General features: G+C 42.2%; 2 protein-coding genes across 2 annotated transcripts in view; both read left to right on the forward strand.

Annotated features, from left to right (window-relative positions):
- The window catches only part of LOC119354735 (peroxidase 51-like), a 12692-nt gene extending 10505 nt beyond the window's left edge, over positions 1-2187 (forward strand). Inside the window, exon 4 of the mRNA XM_037621478.1 lies at positions 1589-2187. Within this exon, the coding sequence (XP_037477375.1) occupies positions 1589-1983 (395 nt within the window). The 3' untranslated portion in view covers positions 1984-2187. The remainder of the gene's footprint in view (positions 1-1588) is intronic.
- Positions 2188-16624: 14437 nt separating this feature from the next.
- Positions 16625-17566, forward strand: LOC119354736. The gene is made up of 2 exons (XM_037621479.1): positions 16625-16916; positions 17010-17566. The coding sequence occupies exons 1-2, from the start codon at positions 16826-16828 to the stop codon at positions 17246-17248; spliced, it is 330 nt and encodes a 109-aa protein (XP_037477376.1). The 5' UTR covers positions 16625-16825; the 3' UTR covers positions 17249-17566.
- The last annotated feature ends 5221 nt before the right edge of the window (positions 17567-22787 follow it).

Raw genomic sequence — 22787 nt, forward strand, 5'->3', positions numbered from 1 at the left:
TAAGGCACGGGACCACAGGGGGAAGGGACCGACGACCGCGAATCCTCCTCATCAGACGCAAAGGCCTAGAAACGAGATCCGAGCACCGGCAGCGGTGAAGACAGAGGGGAGAACCCCACCCGCGGGGAGCCAGGGGAGGGAAGAGAGAGAGCACCTGCAAGCGGAGAGGGGGATGACCGGGCACCGGCCAGCGGGTCAGGGCGGGGAGCGGGACGGCTAGGGCAAGGAGGGGAAGAGGGGGAGGAGGAGGCGAGGGAGGAGGGAGGGAGGGGATCCATCTACGGTGAATTCTGATTGGTCATGCCCGAGCTTGAGATTTTAGCGTCGGGATTTTATAACCCGGTCCATTTAGCTTCATCTCCCACATAAAATCGTGATGAATGGTGGTGTTAGACGTAGTTCTCTTTGAGCTGACTTGCCAATATCTCATTTTACTTCCTAGTTTTGATAACATTAGTCGACTAAGAACTAGTTAAGATTGCATTTGCATGATGATGGATTATGATTTCTCCTAAACTATTAAATTACATGTATTATTTTTAGACACACTTGACCCCTCATGCTCCCATATCCTAGAGCAGTTTAACGTGCGTTAATGCGAAACTTACTTTTGTAAAAAAAAAATAGAAATATTGGATATGCATGTTTGTCGAAATATCGGATATGTAGGATACTGCACGAGACTTGTGTGCATAAAGTTTGGTACAATAATCTAATCATTTATGCTTCACGTTATGTAAAACAAAGTATAGCATGCTTACTTATATTTTTGCACATAATCAAGTTTTGCAAAGAAAAATTAAACATATATACTTCATCCCATACATACTTATGTACATACACACATACATATATACATGTATTCTATCTATTTTCTGAATCATTGTAGTAGGTACAATTTTTGTCCATTCAAAATCATTGAAAAGTAAAATGTTCCTAGATACGATAGCTTATGGGATTACGTGAGCTCAATATAAGTCTCGTAAAAATGTGAGCCAAGTGTATATAGGAGGAAAAGTGTATATTATCCTTGTGGAGATTTTGTTTGTCAAAACAATTGGTGTCTATTTTACCGATTGGCTGACCAACTTTTCTTCCACTCTTGTGCTCATCCTCTAGGAATTATTATTATTATTATTATTATTATTATTATTATTATTATTATTATTATTAAATTGATATTTTCGACAACCACAAACTGAGCTCATGCTCGATTGGATTGCATAAAATCAGGCTTCACATATAAGTTTAGAGTAAAAAAAATACATGGTCTACTTTACTTTTTTTTTAAGATCCCATGTCTACTATTACTGATGCTCCCTTAGTTGCATGTTGGTTATGAAAGATTTTCTTCCAACTAATTAAAGATTTCTTCACAAGCTCTCATTCACCTTCTTAGAAGCAAAGGACGCCGTGTTTCATGTACATCATTTTTTTTTTGAACCGGTTCATGTACATCATTTAATGTTAACCGTTGAACTATCATATGGTGTCATGACACGGATGAATCCAAAATAATAATAATATAGAAACGGGACATATCCAAATTCTGATGTTATCCTTTCTTTTTGACTTGCGGTGCATGAAGGAGGGCACACGGTGGGGCTGGCTCACTGCCGCACGTTCGCCGGGCGACTGCGGCCGACAACCGACCCGACGCTGAGCCCGCGGTTCGCAGCACAGCTGCAGGCGTGGTGCCCACCCAACGTGGACCCACGGACCGCCGTGCCCATGGACACAGTGACGCCGCGGGCATTTGACAACCAGTACTTCAAGAATCTTCAAGGGGGAATGGGCCTACTGAGCTCGGACCAGCTACTGTTCACCGACTCGAGGTCCAGGCCCACCGTTGACGCGTGGGCCCGGAGCGGTGCCGCGTTCGACCGGGCCTTCGTGGCGGCCATAACAAAGCTGGGCCGCGTGGGAGTCAAGACCGATGCGTCCCAGGGGAACATACGCCACGACTGTGCAGCCTTCAACTGATTTCAACTGCTAGTGCTTTGCCATTGTCCACAAAGGAATGAGAAATACCAGTATGTACTACGTATAAAAATTGTTATTCAAGCGAAATATATCCTAATTGTTTATGATGGTGCCCGTTCAGTTGGTAATCGACAGGTTGTTCTTATAATGATTCAGTTTGGGATATGAAAGTTTCAGTCAACAGAGAGGAGAAGGTTGTTTGCACAAACTTGGTGCCACGGCTTGTCGTGTGCCTCGCCAAAATAAACAAGTACTATTGTATTATCGTTATTTTCCTTATATAAGAAAACTCAACATAACGCGTTTTGGTTGCCTGCTGTCAGTCAAGCTAATAGACTATCAGGAAAAAGAATCCAGAAACAATCGTAGAATATACTGCACGCATTTGGACAACGTGCTGTTCTGCAGATACAGTGTCTCCCTGGACACAAAAGGAGCAAACCGAGAATAATCATTTGATCAGAGCATCAAACAGAACCAGATATTTCTTCTCCACGAACACGTATGGTCCAAGCTTAGCTAGAGACGCACACGCACTCTGAAATTTTCAGACAAAGACAACTAATTTTATATGAAATCCTGCGCGTTTGACATCCACTTAAAAAAGCTTTTGCTCATGATTTTGTCCTTTGCACAATCTGAAGAGGCATGTCGTTTTTGCTGCCTCCGGTGGAGATGGAGTGGATGCCCCAATAAACAGTCGCCAATTTGGTTAGGCCATCAAGGCCGCCGCCGACCGATCGACGTCAACAACACACCGGACCTGATAGGGCGGGCATGCGTTGATCCAGGTGTCCATCCATCTCTGGCCTGAATCAGTGGCTTTGGCACTACAAGCGGCTCATTTAGTGGCTAATAATTCTTGTTTCATGTTGTAAAAAGTTCAGAGTGGGGGCTGCGTGTCCACCTGTACCTTCAGGCTGAAATGGCGGCCGAGTGCGTGACCGACCAGGGGGTCCTTTCAAGCTACCTGCAACAAGCACCCGCAGACGCACGCGCGCACGAATCAGCTCGGAAATATCTATACAGAAAAGAAGAAGAGGAAAATCAGTTTTGTATGGGCTCATTTGATTTGCAGAATTCTAAAAACCTAGGAATAAAAAACACATAAATATGATAGAAATGCATGTACAAAACGGAGGGATTCTATAAACTTTCATGTTTAATTCACAGGAATAAGAAAAATACAAAAATCCTACTCCCTTCGATCCAAACTGTTAAGGATTAATTAAATCCTAATAATCAATGCTTAGGTCGGTTGTTTAGTTTAGCAACCGCGACTATGTAATTACCGCCTCTGTACATGGGTATAAATACCCTATTCTTCAGTCAGTGCACTTACTGTTCAATCCATTCGTTCCTCTCTCTCTTTTTCTTCTTTACACGTTATCAGCACTTTGCCCTAACCTGGAGCGAGCGATTAGGCCACCCACATCAATCCGTCACCGGCGACGTCCTTGATGCCCGAGAGGCAGCAAGGTTTCTCCGACACGACCGGATGCCCAGCGTTCCTTGACGCATCTCGTTGTCCCCGGCGGCAGCCCACGCCCTCCGGCGCGTGGTGCGAGCACGCCTCACCCTGCAGAGCGGCACGGCGGCGCAGGTCTCCAGACGGCGCGTGGTCGCGTGGCCTCGACCTCCCGCATCAGCCCGAGGCGTTCGCGGCACAGGCGCGCAGGCGCTGCGAGTCTCTCGATCAGGGAAGAAACCAGATGCAAAGAGAAAGAAAGCACAAAATTCAGAGAAAGGTCAAGAACAGCAGAACGGCAAGGGGATCAGAAAAAAACATACGAGATCCCTGTGACACATCTCGTACAAAACGACAATAATGCAAAGACCAACTCTGCATCATACATCAATCAGGTGATTCAATTCCGATTTCGTTATACTAACCTCTAGTGCATCGTTTTTAATGTCGTCCAAAGCAAACTTCGGCAGCAACCCATGGCCCGGTCGACGTTTACCTCGGCTAGGCTCCTCGCGGAGCGGCGACATCCTTCAGCCCGGCTGCTCCCAGCGCTGCACCCCGAGGCGGCCGTGGACCACGGCCCCGGCGTGGCGGAGGATGCACTCCGGGCCTGCATATTTTTTGATGAGGCGGCCAGGCGCGTAACGCACAGCGGCAGCAGTGGCCAACGTCCGGTGCCCGGCATGGCAACGTCCGGCAGCAAACACGGTGTCTCGCGGCTCCGCGGCGGCGGCCATCGGCCGGCATGCGGCAGCGCGGTCCTCAGCCCGGGCAGAGGCAGCCCACGAGGCGCAAAACGCGGCGGCGCAACCATCGGTCTGCCCGCACTGCACAGCGGCAGCAGTTACCATGGCCACGACGCTCGCATGGGATAAGAAATTGGGGATCTTATCTTTTTTGGAATTTATTCAATTCAACCCTGTACTTAGAGATAATCATATCTTGCCCCTGCAGTTTCAGATCCAGTAAGACTTAACTGGGATTTACTAAACCGCATGTTTTAGTACCCAGATTTCTGAAATTGTCATTCAGTCTCTAACACTTGCGGTTGCAGTTTTAAGTCTACAGACTTTGTTTGGTCTGCATTTTAATCTATGTACTTGCTGTAAAGCATATTAAAAAAGTTGCAATGTGTTCAATCTTCTTGCCTCATGCAATCTCTATAACACGTAACTATGTACAAGAACTCTATTTTGGCAATTGAAATATATTTTTCTTGCAAATGTTGATGTAAACTCATACTATAAAATTATAGTATGAGACTATCTTCAAATTTTATTTGTGAACCACAAGGTATTGGTGACATCTACTGCATCATTTGCAGATTATCCATCACTATTGTGAGGTCTACATCTTGTCACTTTAACAAGATGACTACCTTCAAAATACTATTTCAAATATTAATATTAGATGTGACTACCTCAAGATATCATAAGGTAATACTGGCCTCTACTGCAAATTTTGCAGACTATCCACTGTTAATGTAAGGTCTACATCGTGTCACTTTGATAGATGATTACCTTCAAAGTGATTTCATATATTTAGCATAACATAAGGTAATAGAATTATGAACATCTACTGACAAAAGTCAGACTATGTTTTCTATTACTGCGAGATCTACACCACATCCGGTGACTATCTTCAAAGTGTTATCCTATATAAATTGAGATCTACACATATGAGTATATAGCATCAGCTATCGTAAAAATTTGCTCCCCTGAAGCAATTGTTGTTGTTCACTAAAAAGAAGATATTTATTCTCATAGTAAAAGGTATCCATGCATGAACACTACATGCTGAAATAACATATATTTTTCATGAATATTAGTTAATTAAGCCTCACTTTGCTTGAAAAAGTCATAGAATATTACGCAAGTATTGTCATATCCTGGTAATTACCTTCTATTACATAAGTAAAATACATGGCAATGGAGCGTATGTCACTATTTATAATTATGGTGTCGTCCATCCATCAAGATGGATCCCATAATTTATGGTACCGATTGAGTGTCTCAACAATTTCGCAATGTCCACATCACATTGTGGTTATACTTTCATAGTGACTAAACTAATGTTAAACATGCAACGTCTATGTTTCTGGCGGTGACTCTAAAGTTGCAACGCTCATATGCATTTTATGTGTCACCAACTTCACTTAGTTCTCAAACTAAGTACATAATGGATGAATATTTATTCATCTCGAATGTTTCACTTAAGAGAAACATGCTGCCATGAGCACATCGCGAATGATCACCCATTCGTTTTTCAAGACCTCAAGTCTATCGCAGCTCACAATTCTGTTATTTAATCAACTTCCAGTTGAGATCCCATGATCAAATATTTTCATATGTAATCCGGTTGAAAACTCCTTAATACCCTTTACATCCTCATATGATGGTATTATCATTTTTCCATGATGGAGAAACATGGAATTTCTTAAAATCATCAGATTCACCCAACGGGTTCTAACCCATTATTTGTAATTCTTGCTAGTATGAGGACTTCAAAGACAACCGAAAACGGAATTACCTCTTAATAGGGAATAAATCGTTTTCAAACGATCACAAAGACGGACTCTCAAGTTTGTCAAATGTGTGGTTATACAAACATCGCACCTATGATTACCAAACCCTCAAAGCTATGGTCAAACCACACTGCAAATTTATTGAAAAGGAAAATAAGTTCATTGGATTGTTCTCAAATCTTCATCAGAAGGAGAGAACCAAAATCTAGTGCAATAAAAGGATGGAAAATTCCTTTGCAATGATGATATGTTTGTGTAATGAAATTTTCAATAATACTGGAGACCTCATGTAATCTCTTAATTATCCCAAAATTTTATTAGCCTATACTTGTTGTACTACAAGTAGTGCGATGTTCAATATCTTATTTCTCGGACATGATATTCGATAAATTTTGAATGTATGAATCAAGTAATACTCAATATTGTTGCGTACACAATAATTTTCTAGATCTTAATATATTAAATATTTGGCTTGGTAGCCTTAACCATCCTGGTTTGGGGATGATTAGAAAATTATTGACAATTCTGTTGGTCACAACTTATCAAGTTACAAATTTTCCCAAATCATCAGATTTTATGTGCACCGCATGTGCCATAGGGGAAATAAGTTTTAAGGCACTCTCACCTTAAAATTCTAAGCAAGACACTTATTCTTCCTTGAACACATTCAAAAGATATGTCTGGATTGCTTAACCATTATCTGGGGTAATTTAGATACTTCATGATACTCATATACACATTCATAAAATGTTTTTAAGTGTGTCTCTTATCACACACAAGCATGCATGATCTTACTAAATAAATTACTCAACTTATCAAAGTAGGAGCAAATTCTCCTGAAAACATGATCTATAAACCCATTCGAATGAACAGTGTTGTTGAACTAATTCAATGAGAATTTTTTTGTATTAGGTACTTTATGTGCATACCCAGAATGGTTTAGCTAAATTTCTTATCAAAGAGAGTTAAATGAATTACATGACCACTTTTAAAGAATTGTAAATTTACCAGCCTCTTGCTGGACGCATACGGCCTTACACACCGTAAGTATGATCTAACTCATACCAACTGCATATCATACTACTTTCCCCTTGTAGTAACTACGTGGAAATCAACAAAGTATTTCCCATCTACGATAATTCGGTTACATACCAATATCACCACTCCAGCGTACATCAATGGACACTCACAGAAAATTAGGGATCTTGTGAGGAATAACAATTTATCCGTCAATCAAAATTATTCATAGCCTATATGCTGATTGCATCAGCAATAAGGATATTTTCCGGCATTAGGGGGAGATAAGTACCATAAAGAATGCCGAGAAATAAATTAGAAATGTTATTGACATTCAATCCTTATATCCACGTACTCAAAGAATCTAAACTAGAAGTTTAGAGAATCATATATTTGCAACACATTGCAAATTTGCCACATACATTTACTGATGACAAGGTGTCACTAAATTCTATATTCCTGCAGTAAAGTGTTAGAAAGAGTGGAGGTACCTGATAAACCACTCTTCTCCCAAAATGAGACCAAGAGGGGGAGAAAATCTGACAACACGAGATATAACTTCTCATATGCTTCCGCGGAAACAGAGGAAATCAAAACCTTAACCAGTAAATGTAATTCAACATCAAGTTGAAAGACACCTCACTGGATGCTCATCATCCAAAGCCCGACATAAATGTGCACAAATGTTTTGGTGCCGGGACATCGAAACGCCTTGACTCCATTTGTTATAGGAAATCACAAGGAGTTAAAAAGGAATAAATATATTATCCACAAACTTCAATCATTCCATCAGAATCGTATAAACTAAAGACTACACTTGTCGACATATATTTCTTCTCAAATTGCTAAAACTTTTGGGCCCCGAACCAAAATCCATGGTAGAGTGCCTCTTGCACTCATATTGGTTCACATAAAAGGAAGCAAGTAATGAAGAATAGCACTCGCTCTACAAATGAATAGTATTTACCGCAGTAATACCTACTCCCCATAAGTATCTTCCATATGGAATACTAAAAACTTCTCATTCATAGACAAAGTCAATGAGGTGGTGAGAAAGCAAGGCTTGTAGCAAAAGGGTTCACGCAGAGACCCGACATCGATTATGATGTAACATACCCTCTTGGTATGAGTGGAATTATGTTTCGATACTAAATATCATTGGCAATAATAATAATAATAATAATAATAATAATAATAATAATAATAATAATATCCATGCAGTTGATGGATGAAGTGGCTACATACTCATATGAGTCACTCATTTCGGAAATCTCTATTCAAGTCCCTGAAGGGCTTATACTTCCGAATCCAAAAGCAAATCGTAACAAGTTTTGTGTAAAACTTTATAAGTCACTCTTTGACTTGAAATAGTTGGAAATCATATGGTACTACCGACTAAATGAGTTCCTTCTTCAAAAGGAGTACTCAAAGAATGATGATTGCTTATGTGTTAATAAGGGAATCCCAAATTTGATTTCCTTATATCACTTAGTGTATATCAATGACTTCATCATCAATGTCTATACAAGACCTAAACACACAAAAAATCATCTCAAGACGAAAAATTTGGATTAAACCAAATTTAGCTTAAGTTTATAACTTGAGCATTCTCTCAAGCATACATATCAGTCTACATATATCCAAAGCATATATGAGAAGTTCAATATGGATATATCACACCAACAAAACGTATATGGTCGATATGAGGAATATTAAATTATATCTCAAGTTCACAATAAATCTTGGACAATTCCATCAGGAAAATCAAGATTTGACCATGATATGATATATGATATTGGCTCTTTACTTGATCCCAACAAAGCCATATCAATGACTGAATTTGATGTAATAGCCTTCTTATGGAAGTCATCTAAATAGAATTTAACGGCTACTTCCACTTATCATTCTCATAATTGCTTTATATAAAGGCATTGAAAATATGCTTAGCTTAGCAGAATGATTAACCACACTCAAAACCATGTCGTTGAGATTCATCAGAATAAAGTAACTTGATTTATCAAGATGCTACCACTTGTGTTACTCAATACATACAGATTATATGAAGAGCGATATCACAAAGCATATTGCTCGAGATTACTTATCCTGATGAATTATAGAAAAGTGATGAAAAATTTGCAAGTAAAATACTGTGAAAATCCAACAGATTATTCACAATGGCATGATCATGTCAATGAAATTGGTACGAGATATCCTCGAGATTTGCAAACTTCACGGGGGAGTAATCTCCCAAACTATAACCTGTTAACAATCATCAAATTACATATATTGTACTCTTTTTCCCTTCATGAGTTTTCCCTCATGGTTTCTCATAAAAGGTTTTTAATGAGACAATATTGATACAAGTGTTCACATATGTCATGTCAGTTTCTCCTTATATTTTTCCCATTGGGTTTTAAAGGAGTTTTCAGTGACATATCAGATCGCACTCTTTTCCTTATGAGTTTTCTCTCAAAGTTTCTCATAATGGTTTTTAATGAGGCAATACCTTTTTAAGATAATATGCAATACTTTCAAGTTTTCCCCATTGGGGTTTTTAAAGGAAAGTATACAAAGCATATTCATTGTTCTCTAAACTCACCAATGATTTTTCTCCTTCTTCAAAGGTTTTTCTCATATGAGTTATCAAGAGACAATAATCATTATATGTTGCATCATTTTCTCCTTATTATTTTTTTCACTGGGTTTAAATGAGTTTTAGCAACATATCTACACTATTCTCCTCATATTTTTCCCACAGGGTTTTTGGAGGAGACTTTAAAGATTATACAAGCATTTCTGAAGATGAAGATGATGAGCATTCTCAAGGGCGGCCATATATTAGGAAGGAGTCTATCAAGATGATGTAGATTCATCTAGTGAAGCATAGATTAGGGGGAGTGTTAAGGATTAATTAAATCCTAATAATCAATGCTTAGGCCGGTTGTTTAGTTTAGCAACCGCGACTATGTAATTACCGCCTCTGTACATGGGTATAAATACCCTATTCTTCAGTCAATGCAGTTACTGTTCATCCATTCGTTCCTCTCTCTCTTTTTCTTCTTTACACAAACTAACTAGCACAGCTTTGGTACAACTTTGTATTTTGTACTAAAGTTGTGACAGTTAATATTGGATCGAAGGGAGTAATAAATATGGTCAAGTCAAAGTTAAACCACATGAAAATATTTAGTTAGATTGACATTATGCCACAAAGGATCTTATTCTCGTTTTTTGCGCATAGAAATTTGAAAAAGAGGTCCTGGTGGATGTTAGAATTTATGTGTTTTTCCTCAAAACTGAGCTAAAAGGAAAAATTGCCTCCAGATTTTCCTTTTACACATTCCTTTAACCAAAACATGAATAGTATTATCATATGAAAAATTCATATTCCTACTATTTTCTCGACTTTTTCCTTGAATCAAAGGAGCCTCAAGTGTGCACGAAGATAGAAGGTGGCAGATTGCAGATTTTTTTTAAAAAACTTGCCCTATTGGTCAGTATGTTTTCCATTTTGTACCCTAATTTGAGTATTGAGTTGAATGTGACTGGCATGGCCCGCTCCTCGTGTTGATTTGGATGTGATGTCTCCGGCGATTGCCGCTACCGCACCTCCTCTAGAGCGCCTCCACCACCACCCTCATCTGAGAAATTGCGATCTTGAAGCCGGGTGTGTAACCTAATTTCCTCCGCAGTCTTAGGCTTCAGTGGCATTTACCATGCGCTTTTGGGACCCGAGACTCTTGAGTACATTGAAAGCTTCGGGTCACTAGTGACGCTTTGAGCTAGTTGCTAACAATCGAATTGATCACTAGCCAGTTAGTTTGAGGTAAACAAGGCTGCCTTGGGAGAAAACATTTTGAGAGGCGCACACAACATGAAAATGCCCATTGTAATGGGGTACAAAGTGGAAAAAAATAATGCTAAATGGGTTATAAAGTGGTCAAGGTTTTGAAATGTGGTTACCTCTTGTCATCTTTGGACACTTAGAGGGTAACAAAGTGGAGTTTACTTGAAGATTTTTTTTAATGGACATGAATATGACAAAGGACTTGCCATATTGTATCTGATACAGCTACCTACGAGATACAACACAGTGATACAAAAATCATCTATTATACGGTTGCCAAGTAGAATCTTGCTTGCCTGTTTCACATCGGTGCCATGATCGCGCCTCTCTCTGAAACCAACACTATAACTAGCTACAATATACTCACCAATTTTTTACCCGAGTTACCCCGAGAGGTCCAAGACATGTGAAATTTCATGGCAGAACAAATGGCATGATTTTGTTTTTCAAATATGGCTTCCCCTATTTCACGTTAGTGACATCATGGAACAAGCAATTTGTTGGGTTTAGGCCCACATCGATTGCTTGGAGTAAGTAGGGCATAAATATGTATGAGGGTACCTACCAGGCTAGATTTTTCTTGGGAGAGGATGTGTGGAAGGAGCCTCTTATAAGCTTGTCTAGCATCCATTGAGCCTAGTTGGTGGGCCGAGACTCCTGTGTAGTTGCCACACGATGCATTTGGGCTAAAAATGCTCGTTGACAGTTATGAGATTGTGTAGAAAGTTGCACCAGAGCCAGTCCCCTTGCAACAAATCATGTTTAACCCGTTGGTGGTCGGTTATGGTTGCTGGGCTAGGAATGCCAGTGTTATCAGGCCCATGCGATCAATGTGTGTGGGGAGCTTGTATTGCTCTCCGGGTAGGCCTAGTTGGTGGATCGAGATGCTCGTGTAGTGAAACTATGGCATATGTGTGTTGAAAGCATTGGTCAACAGACCCCAGTACCACACTCAATCAAAAAATAAGAGAGAAAATCACATTCAATACACTATTTGAAAGAACACGATAAAAGGCAGATTCAGTTACCTTTATGGGATGAAAACCCAATGGCACCTCCAATATTTTACAATCAGACATAACATGTTACATGAGCACATGCGAAAGCATCCAAGAAAAAAGAAGAACATAGAGTACACAAGCACCACTCCACCACATAAAAAAATCAAGGCACATGCATTTACCCTCCAGCCATGTAGCTAAAGAAGTGTGAACAAGGATGGCGACTGTTGGAATCTACTATCTACAGACGTGAAGTTATTGTTGCATTAGGGGGGGCATAGCTATATTGGTACCACCATGGATGGCTTATAGCATACACTCATGGTGAAGACCTTACCTATAATTCAAGAAGGAACAAGCATGAAAAAATAATCACAAAAGGCGACTTGATGACCTTGTGATCAAATAAAGCATAATCATTGCATTTACAAATGGTCTAACACAACACATAAACACCAAAGGTAAAAAGGTTTTGTCATCTCATAGAAAGGAACAAATATACACATAATGTTGCTATAAGGAGACATGGATCACTCGGGTATCGAACACATGCTCCTACAAGTACCAAAACAACCTTGGCAACAACACATGTTTTGCAGACTTGCTAATATCTCTTCACCATATATTGTAGCAAGCATAGCTTGCTGGACTAGTGACCAAATACATGTTACAGTCTAGGGACAAGCTAATTCCGATGGGAACCTCAGGCAAAGATACCCTAACTACTAAAGACACAATGTTGTCCCATTGAACTTTTTTAGACCCACTGAAGATCAAAAAAGTTGCCTCCCATCCAATAGTCTTCCCGAATAAAGAGCAGTATCACAAGATCCCATTGTTATTTCCTCCGGACTAAATCAGCCTCAATAATCTTCAAAATGGGCTATCAGCAAGGTTGATAGGTTTTGCACCAAAGAATTTGTAAAGTGGAAAATATTTAGCTCTAACTATTTGCCACCACATGGTCAAGCGTCCACGCATAGGAAACTCACATTAAATTGATGAATAGACCTAAGTACAAGACACCTTTATACTTAGGTTTGCGATCCTTTGTAATCTCATCAAATGATGTCTCTTCTTAGCCCCACCCACTTGTGACAAGAATTTTCTCCTAGAATTTTCGAGGGTCTCTAATATTGTTAGGCATGCAGAATATACCTAGACATAAAGCACATGGGAATACTATACAAACATGACTTAATAAGCACCATCTTACCACCATTAATACAAGGAATTCACTCTCGAAGCCTCTAGCCTATTATATACCTTTTCACATAAAGAGTTCCATCATTTTGCCAAGAACCTATAAAGCTGCTACTAGAGACTAATCTAACAACTGCCACCTCCACCTCCACCTCTGATCTCATGTCCCAGCTGCCGCCACCTCCTACCTCCCATCCTTTCTTTCCCTCGCTACTTGTAGGGACTAGTGGTTGAGCTAAGCCCTGACAATAGTCGATGAAGGTGGCCGCAGGAAGGTCTCCTCTCCGGTAGCCTTCTATAGTGAGATGCAATGTATGGACATCAACTGAGGTAGAGGGTATGGTTCTGGGGCGATGGCAGTGGGATTTCAAGCCTAGCTAGCGCTTTGTGGTGGCGAGACACTAGTGGCCGTGAACCCATCTGCAGGCACGCATGTGGCAGTGGTGGCGCAATGGTCCTGCACTACTAGGAGATTGTCGTGAAGAATCGAAGGGGACTGGATCTTCAAATTCGGCGGCAATGACAAGTATGTTTTGTTTACCAATTGCAAGTACAATGAGGGTTTGCTGGAGCATCTCGAATTGGCATTTCTATAGTACTGGTGACCTTCTTCCCTTGTTGATCCCCGTCGCATGTGCGACGATGATCTTCGTTATCGAAGCCTTTGATCACGAATGACTTTTATCGCGGCTCGACTGCTTGCTTGTGTGTGCATGGTATTTACTTGACTGCATCTCACATCACAACCATACTACGCATATAGCTAATGGGATCATGGAAAGTGGTGGCGGCAACACGTGATTGGCTTTGATTTGTGGTGCTTCTCGAGTACCCGATCTCGAACTTCATGGTGAAAACCCTAGGTCTAACCCTAGTTGGTTATATCCGACAATAATGTTTTTTTTTGCATTATTGCCTTTTTGAAGGCATTGCTCGGATATGCTCAAACTTGCTCTTCAGGGTGAAAACCTAGAATCTGGCCTTCGTTGATTGAATCCGCCAATGGTGACGCTTGAGCGTCATCCCCTTCCTGAAAGCGTTGATTGTGGAGAACTTTCCCCCTTCTCTTTCTTATGTCAAGAGATGGTTGGTGCACATATGATCGTTGTTGTAGTTTCTCAATCGTTGTTTTGATTGATTTGGGTTATTCTCTTCTCCTTTTTTTCATTAGGCATACTATTGGTTTTGTATGACTTTGCTCTTTGCTCGCGTGTTTCTTTTTGTATGCACGTTCATGTTGGCTGTGTGCATCTTTTTCTGACAACTGGTTGTGTGCATCCTGATTGTGCAGAAACCAGGAATGTGCGCATTGAGTTTGTATCCCCCTAATGTTTCATTTCAAGCCAATAAAATCCACTCTTTATCGATATAAAAAGTTATAACGCCAGTGTGCCAACAACTCATAAAATTTATCCAAAGCTCACACACACCGTCTCATAGATGTAAAAGAATGGTACGTTTCAGAAATTGCTAATGGTGCTCGAGAGCTTCATGCAGGATGCAGCCCATAATTTGTAATTTTCAAAAAATAAAATTTTAGTTTTATAAAATTCTGAAAAAATACACACGTATGATGTATAATATTCCCTCTGTTCACAAATATTGTAAGGCAACCTCACCATTATGAGGCAATGCAAAAAAAAAAAAACCTCACTATTATGAGTCACGTGTGCAGCCAAACCAGCAATCAGGTCGTGCTTTATGATATGGGCCACGCCATCCTGTAACTTTGGAAATAGAGGCCATGTGTGACACGACACGATTGCATGATTGGATCAAGGAAGGGAACAGTACTGCTACTAGTTGGATCATGCAGACTGCCATAATCGGGCACCTGATTTATCTGCAACTCTGGTCATCGCAAGTCGCAACAGGACAAGTAACACCAATCATAGCATGCATGCATGTGATCTTGAACTAAGAGGGTGTTTGGATCACTAGAGACTAGAGACTAGAGACTAGTAGTAGTCACTTTTAGTCAGTAAACCTCCAAACACCCCTGACTAGTGGGTGACTAAAACTAGTTTAGGGCCAGTTCTTTTGGGTAATTCTTCCAGAATTGACCCCCTCCCCAGCTTCTCCCAGAATTGCCACTTGATATTTTTTTACAATTCCTAACTAATTAGACCTTAACTAGCTAGGAATTGTAAAAAAAGATGAAGTGACAATTCTGGGGGAAGCTGGGGAGGGGGTCAATTCTGGGAGAATTGCCCAAAAGAACTGGCCCTTAGTCCCTAGTCACCCCACCCTCAACTTTTACTGACTAGAGACTAGTAGTAGTCACCTTTAGTCAGTAAACCTCCAAACACCCCTGACTTTTACTGACTAAAATCCCGCTCTCTCTCCTCTAATTGGTGTTGCACAAAAGACATTTAATACCGAGACATTTAATGCTGACTAGTAGTAGTCACCTTCCAAACAGGGCCTGACTAAAAACTTCTAGTCTGACTACTACTAGTCACATGACTAGAGAGTATCCAAACACCCTCTAAAACTACCACAGTTATTTTAGATTGGAGGGAGTACTGTAGAAGAAAGGAAATTAAGGAGAGGAGATAGGTCATGAGGAATACATAACTGATTGAGCACTAATCACTCCTGGTGCAGGTGGAGTTAAGAACTATACATCAGTCGATTCGTAGAAGAATAACAAATCCGGCTCTTTTTGTCTGCTGTGTACATTTTTTCATGTGCAGCACGAAGGTCCACGTAACGGTTATTTTTAGTTGGGGACGACAGGTACGTTTTAAGTTTGTGAAACTGGAGGCGGACGCTCTGCCGTTGCTTCAGATAGCTACTAGTCGTGCACAAGATCTAGTTTATTCCGAATTTGTTTCCGCGCACCGTTAAAAAACTCTCCTCCACACTAACACGGCGCCATGCATGTATGGAATCGATCATGCACCCGTCGCCACTGTCCATATCACGGCTGGCAACACTCCGGAAAATATTTGTTTCTTTGTCCATCTTCAGGGTGGCGTGCATGCATGTACTCCCTCGGTAAAGATCTAAACGCTTTTATATTTCTTTACCGTGGGAGTACTACATAATCGTAATATTATCAAGGGGGCAAATTATCAAAGCGGGAAGACCAACAATTTGTTTCGGAAATCGAATGATCATATGTACTTATGAAGAGTCGTACGGTGGCCGGCCAATCCTAGCGGGAGCGCTAGCTTGCTGGCCTTGGCAGATTTTTACCGGGACACGCGTCGGCCCGTGCGCGTTTTCCTGCAACTGAAAGCGGAACACGTAGGGAGAAAAAACAAAATGGGCATCGAAGAGAGTAGAAATTACTGGAAGAGTAGTAGAGTACGTACAGTGATGTTCAGCTAATCCTAAGCCGCTTGTTCAGACGCGCTGGTGCGCAGTGCGCGGCCAGGGAGACGTACCCAGCGTCGCCGACTGCCATTCGTGCTCCATCCACGTGGTCAATCGCCGGACTCCGGCGCGTCCACGTCAGACGGTCAGGTCAGTGCAATCGACGCCGTACGTCCGGTAAGACAGTAACTACTACAGCGCAACAGCAAAGAAAGAAATCGGTCGGCCCTTTGCTCTTCCTCTCTCTCACCCAGCTCGCCTATAAAGCAGACCCGGGCGCCACAAACAGAATCAGAGACAGAGAGAGAGAGGGTGTGTGTGCTGGAGCTTGCTTGATTAATTCTTTGGCCGCCCCTCCAAGAGCAGACCAGCTGATCGGCAGAGGCAGAGATTTCTCTCGGCCAGCACTACAATCTTTACACTCCAAGCTAGAGAGCTCGCGCGCTAATTAAGCTAGCAGCATGTTGTACCCCTGCCTTCGCCGCGCAGCCGTGCCGGTAAAGCGGGTCTGGCTCGGCCTCCGCGGGCGCCTCGGCCTCCGTCGATCCACCGGTGAGTCTCATCCTCATCCTTCTCCTACCTCTCCTGTCTCTTATCATCGTGGACGATGGAGCTGACGAGTGGTGCTTCATCCATGAGTTGCAGGTCTTGGCGAGCTTCGCAGGGAGGTCCGAACGTGCGAGTACGACGATGTGCACGTCATGTGGGAGCTGCTCAGCGGCATGGACGGCAGCGCGCCGCGCAAGTACGTGCACGTAGCCGCCACCGCCGCCATGGTTGACACCGCCGCCCGGAAGAAGCTGAGGGGGAGGAGGCGGGCGAGGAGGGCCGATGCCGAATCCGCCGCGTGGAGCCGCCTCTTCTCCTCCTGCTGCGCCTTCTGATCTCTCGCCTGACGGCCGGGTTTGGAAAGGATGTTTTCGAGATCGATGATTCCTCTCTCTTCGCTCTTGACCGCGTGCAGCTATGATATGAAGCAGCAAACGTGTGCGGAGACGGAGGGAGAAGTGATGACCCAGTGTCGATTCGCGTCTACGTAGTACGGAGTATGTACGTATTGCGAGCTGTAAATACAGGCGGCTCTGCTTCCATTTTGATGTAGTAAACCGATCCATGTAAAAGAGTTTACCATCATCACCACCCAGGGACAGTTTTGTTCGTCTGCTAGCACAATAAGTACATGCTAGTAATTTGCTTGTCCATTTGAAAGTTCGATTGGTATTGTTAAAAAGCAAAAAAACAAAAACAAATCTGCTTATTTCGTATTCTGCGTCGCTTAGTTGCGGGTGCCATCGTAAGAAACAAACGCCTCGTTGACAAATACCATCCGATAATGTATTTTGGATATTTAGCCAGGTGTGAAAATCGATGAAACGGACCCTTTTCTAACACTTCAACACAAAATGATCAGGATCTGAAAATATTTCACAAACTGATCCTTTTTCACATGACGTCCGGGCTGGGTATGTCTGCAGAAAATATAATCTCCATATAGTGTTTTTGGTTCGCTGGTCCTCAAGATTTTTTTTAACCACATGTTAGTACGATAAAATGGGTTAGTTCTTTTTCTCTAGTTACTACATAAACGGTTTAAATTGTACTTCAACTCTTTGTAGCTTTTGTTGCCTCATCTTATTCTACGAGTTGTTTGGTGAAAAAACTATAATATTACCGAACTGAAATAAACCATACATGAACTGAAATTGTCTGGGTTTTTGGATAGGCATCCGGGATGCAACTAGCTAGGATGGGGCGTAGAGCCAATGTCAACCGGAGTGGTGTGCGGATAGCTCGGCACATATGGCTGCAACGCAATAGGAGTTTTTTTATCAATAATTCTCAACACCACAAAGATGGCTAGGCGGGCAACATTAAACTCCCCTTTCAAGACACGAGCATTCAAGCAAAGAGTGTGACGAGTAATTGTATGAACCTTTTGGCGGAGATTCGCTTGAAAGCCACATATGACGTTCCTAACATAATCTGTATTTGACCATATCTTGTCTCTTAACGAATAGAACGCAAAGCTCATGCGTGTTTTTGAAGAAAAACACAACAACACACAGGACCTGTGTCAGAATTGAACATAGCAGAGTCAAAGGCGAGGAAGGTGGGGCCTGATGGGAGGCCGAGGCAAAGAGATTGGGAAGAGCACAAAACCGGTCGAAAGCGGATGTGGATCGTAATACCAGTCGGAGGCTAAGGCAAAGAGGTCGAAAACGGGTCAAGCGACACAGAGGTGTAATTGCAATTTGGATGAAAAATGAGGAAAATTATGGACATTTTCTAGGTACAGGGGTATATGACCTAACCAGAAGATCGGGAAGCACCTTTTCCCCTTGTTTTTTTTTGCTATGAAGGAGGAAAGATGTGGGCTTAGAAAATAAGCTAGGCAAAAGTTATACTAGTTATTTTTAGCTTATGCTTATTTTCACTTAAGAAGCTCCGAAAATAACTGATCAAATATAAGACAATCTGCTAAAGGCTGGTGCTATACTTTGGTTTTCATGGTGGAGTGCTCTAAAGTTTAGTAGGTATCCTAATCAAGACAAGACAAAAAGGAAGGGGAGGGAGCAAGAGAGAGAGAGAGAAGACAAAAAGGAAGGGGAGGGAGCACAAGAGAGAGAGAGGGAGAGAGAGAGAGAGAGAGAGGATATTATGTATGCGGACGGGATGGATGGAGTGGCTGCCGACCATGCACAATCGGGAAGTGGATGCGGATACAGCTGAATTCGACATCTTTGCACGCTTGAAATGATTGAATTTGTGAATTGGAAATGGCCTAGGCGAGTAGGCGACGTGTGTTACGTGCTACCCTGCATCTCTAGCTGGATGATATTTTAGATATTTATTTAATCATGTACTAGTATATGTATAATACACGCTTGCTACGTGACAACACATCTTGGTCCGACAAGACGTACGCGGAAGCCACAGCAGGTAGACGGAGGACGGCGGCGATGTGATGGGCAATACCCCGTCTCCTGTGTCTCCCGTTTCACACTGAGGTGCATGCATGCATGCATACATGGCAGAGGTGAGAGGTCAATAATACTACATGTGGATTTGATTTTAGCACGGTACGGCTACGGTAGGTCTCGCACACTTACATGAAAGGTAAATGGGAGATGGTCCATGGGTAATACTAATATATATCTGCACGTGGAGCTGTCTCTGAAAATTATTGACCTCTGCGCGTGTGTGTGACCCATCGATATCCTCATGAATTGGATTGGGTGGTAGCGTGACGTGTGGTGTGGTACGGGAATGCTACCCTGCATCGCTGGTTGGTTATGCTGGTGATCTGTTGCCTCACACGCGTGATAATGCGACGTGAGACGTCGACCAGGCGTGCGACAATACCTGCGCGCCAAAGACATACTAGTATATTTCAAACCGGCGCGTGACTGAAACATCTAACCGATTCAAAAAGAAAATTGCTATCAAAATCGTTTTTTTTCTTTACAACACAAGGGAGCTCAAGATGCGCCATTCATTCAAAATAACTGCAGTTTACATGATTAATGGCATATCATGTTGTATTACATCTGGAATAATCTGTTCCAGGTAACAATGTCATTTCTGGTGTTTAACACTATTACATGCTTTTGGTTTAGATGAAATTCCTGCAAATAGGCTTAGCTTTGCTGCTTCATGAGCCTCAGTGTTGTGATTTCTATTGACATGAAATACATGAACACACCTCGAGGTTTTGAGAGCATAAAAATCTGTTAGAAGACCTCTCATAATCTAGTGTACGGGCAGCAAGTTCGGCTCCCTTGCTGCTGCGGTCTTGGCCAATGTGAGATTATCTATTAAAATAATAGCTTCCTGTATTCCCAACCTGTACAAAATTGTACTCCCTCCGTTCCAAATTACTCGTCGCAGAAATGGATGTATCTAAAACTAAAATACATCTAGATACATCCATACTTGCGACAAGTAATTCGGAACGGAGAAAGTAGCTTGTAACGCCCACGATGCGGCTATATCTCCCACGTGTCGAAGCACGACTTAGAGGCATAACCGCATTGTAAGCAATGTCGCAAATGAGGTAATCTCCACACAACCCATGTAATACATAAGGGAAAGAGATACATAATTGGCTTACAATCGCCACTTCACACAATACATGAATAAAGCATTACATCATCCAGATACAGACAAGGTCCGACTACGGAACCAAAATAAAAGAAAACTACCTCAAATGCTACACAGATCCCCGACCGTCCCGACTGGGCTCCACTACTGATCAACTGGAACGAAACAACACAAAGGACAAGATCTTCATCGAGCTCCTCCTTGAGCTTGGTTGCGTCATCTGCTCGGTAACATCGGCACCTGCAAACTGGTTTTGAAAGTATCTGTGAGCCACAGGGACTCAACAATCTCACACCCTCGTGATCAAGACTATTTAAGCTTACGGGTAAGGTAAAGGTATGAGGTGGAGCTGCAGCAAGCGACTAGCATATATGGTGGCTAACATACACAAATGAGAGCGAGAAGAGAAGGCAAGGCACGGTCGATAAAACTATGATCAAGAAGTGATCCTAGAACAACCTACGTCAAACATAACTCCAACACCGTGTTCACTTCCCGGACTCCGCCGTAAAGAGACAATCACGGTTACACACGCGGTTGATGTATTTTAATTAAGGTCAAGTTCAGGTTTTCTACAATCGGACATTAACAAATTCTCATCTGCCCATAACCGCGGGCACGACTTTCAAAAGTTCAAATCCCTGCAGGGGTGTCCCAACTTAGCCCATCACAAGCTCTCACGGTCAACGAAGAATATTCCTTCTAGCGGGAAGACCCGATCAGACTCGGAATTCCGGTTACAAGACATCCTTGACAATGGTAAAACAAGTCCAGCAAGACCACCCGCTACGCCGACAAATCCCGATAAGAACTGCACATATCTCGTTCTCAGGGCACACCGGATAAGCTAAGCGTACGGGAGCCAACGTAACCCAAGTTGCCAAGGGACGGCCCCGCACGGTGCTCTGGGTTGGACCAACACTCAGATAAGCACTGGCCCGGGGGTTTAATAAAGATGTCCCTTGAGCCGGCCGACTCAAGGGAAAGAAAAGGCTAGGTGGCAAAAGGTAAAACCAATGTTGGGCCTTGCTGGAGGAGTTTTATTCAAGGCGAACTGTCAAGGGGTTCCCATTATAAATGAACCGCATAAGGAATGCAAAATCCGAGAACATAACACCGATATGAAGGAAACTAGGGCGGCAAGAGTGGAACAAAACACCAGGCATAAGGCCGAGCCTTCCACCCTTTACCAAGTATATAGATGCATTAATTAAATAAGAGATATTGTGATATCCCAACAAGTAAACAATGTTTCAACAAGGAACGATCTCCATGTTCCAACAAGGAACAAACTTCAATCTTCACCTACAACTAACAACGCTATAAGAGGGGCTGAGCAAAGCGGTAACATAGCCAAACAACGGTTTGCTAGGACAAGGTGGGTTAGAGGCTTGGCTTAACAATATGGGAGGCATGATAAGCAAGTGATAGGTATCGCAGCATAGGCATAGCAAAAGAGCGAGCAACTAAGCAAGCAAAGATAGAAGTGATTTCAAGGGTATGGTCATCTTGCCTGAAATCCCGCAAGGAAGAAGAACGAGTCCATGAAGAAGACAAACGGACGAAGTCGAACGGATCCTCACAAACGCGACATTATCGGAACTAACCCGAAGAAGCAACACCGGAAAGAAGCAAACGACATAGTAAACAACCACCACATAATCATGGCATGATGCACAATCAAGTATGATGCATGTCCGGTTAAATGAAGCATGGCATGGAAAAGTGCACAAACAACACTACAAATTAAGTGGAGCTCAATATGCAACTCCGTTGCATATTGACGGAACACCACATTAATTATTTATTTCTCTCCCGGTTAGGTACACAACAAATTTAAATGTTGGTTAACATGGCAAGAGGTGAAGCATAACAAAACTATACCATTTAAACCATTTAAATGGGGCCGGATATAACAAACAACAAATCCGGTAAATCCCCATATGCATTAGTAATTTGGTGCAACAGCTATCTAAACATTTTAATTGTTGTTATCATGATGCGGATGACATGAGCAAGTTTATGCAATTTTTATTAAAAGTTGACAAGAGCATTATGAAACATTTTTCATCATGGCGGAAAAGAAAGGGGTGCCACGGCGACGATAATGAAACGGTGCCTTGGCAACGTTCCGGTTCCGTTAACTCATTGAGACGTTGGTGCAAAAGAAAGTGACGGGAGCGTGTCATGCGATGAACGGTGGGGTGCTCCCGGTAACCGGGTTTCCACATGACGGTGACAAGGTAAAAGAGGGCAACGTGCACCGACAAATCAAGCACGGTGCAAGCACGAGCATCTCATACATCACACATGCATTCGTTC

Source organism: Triticum dicoccoides, chromosome 2A, assembly GCF_002162155.2.
Source record: "Triticum dicoccoides isolate Atlit2015 ecotype Zavitan chromosome 2A, WEW_v2.0, whole genome shotgun sequence".
Lineage (NCBI taxonomy): Eukaryota > Viridiplantae > Streptophyta > Magnoliopsida > Poales > Poaceae > Triticum > Triticum dicoccoides.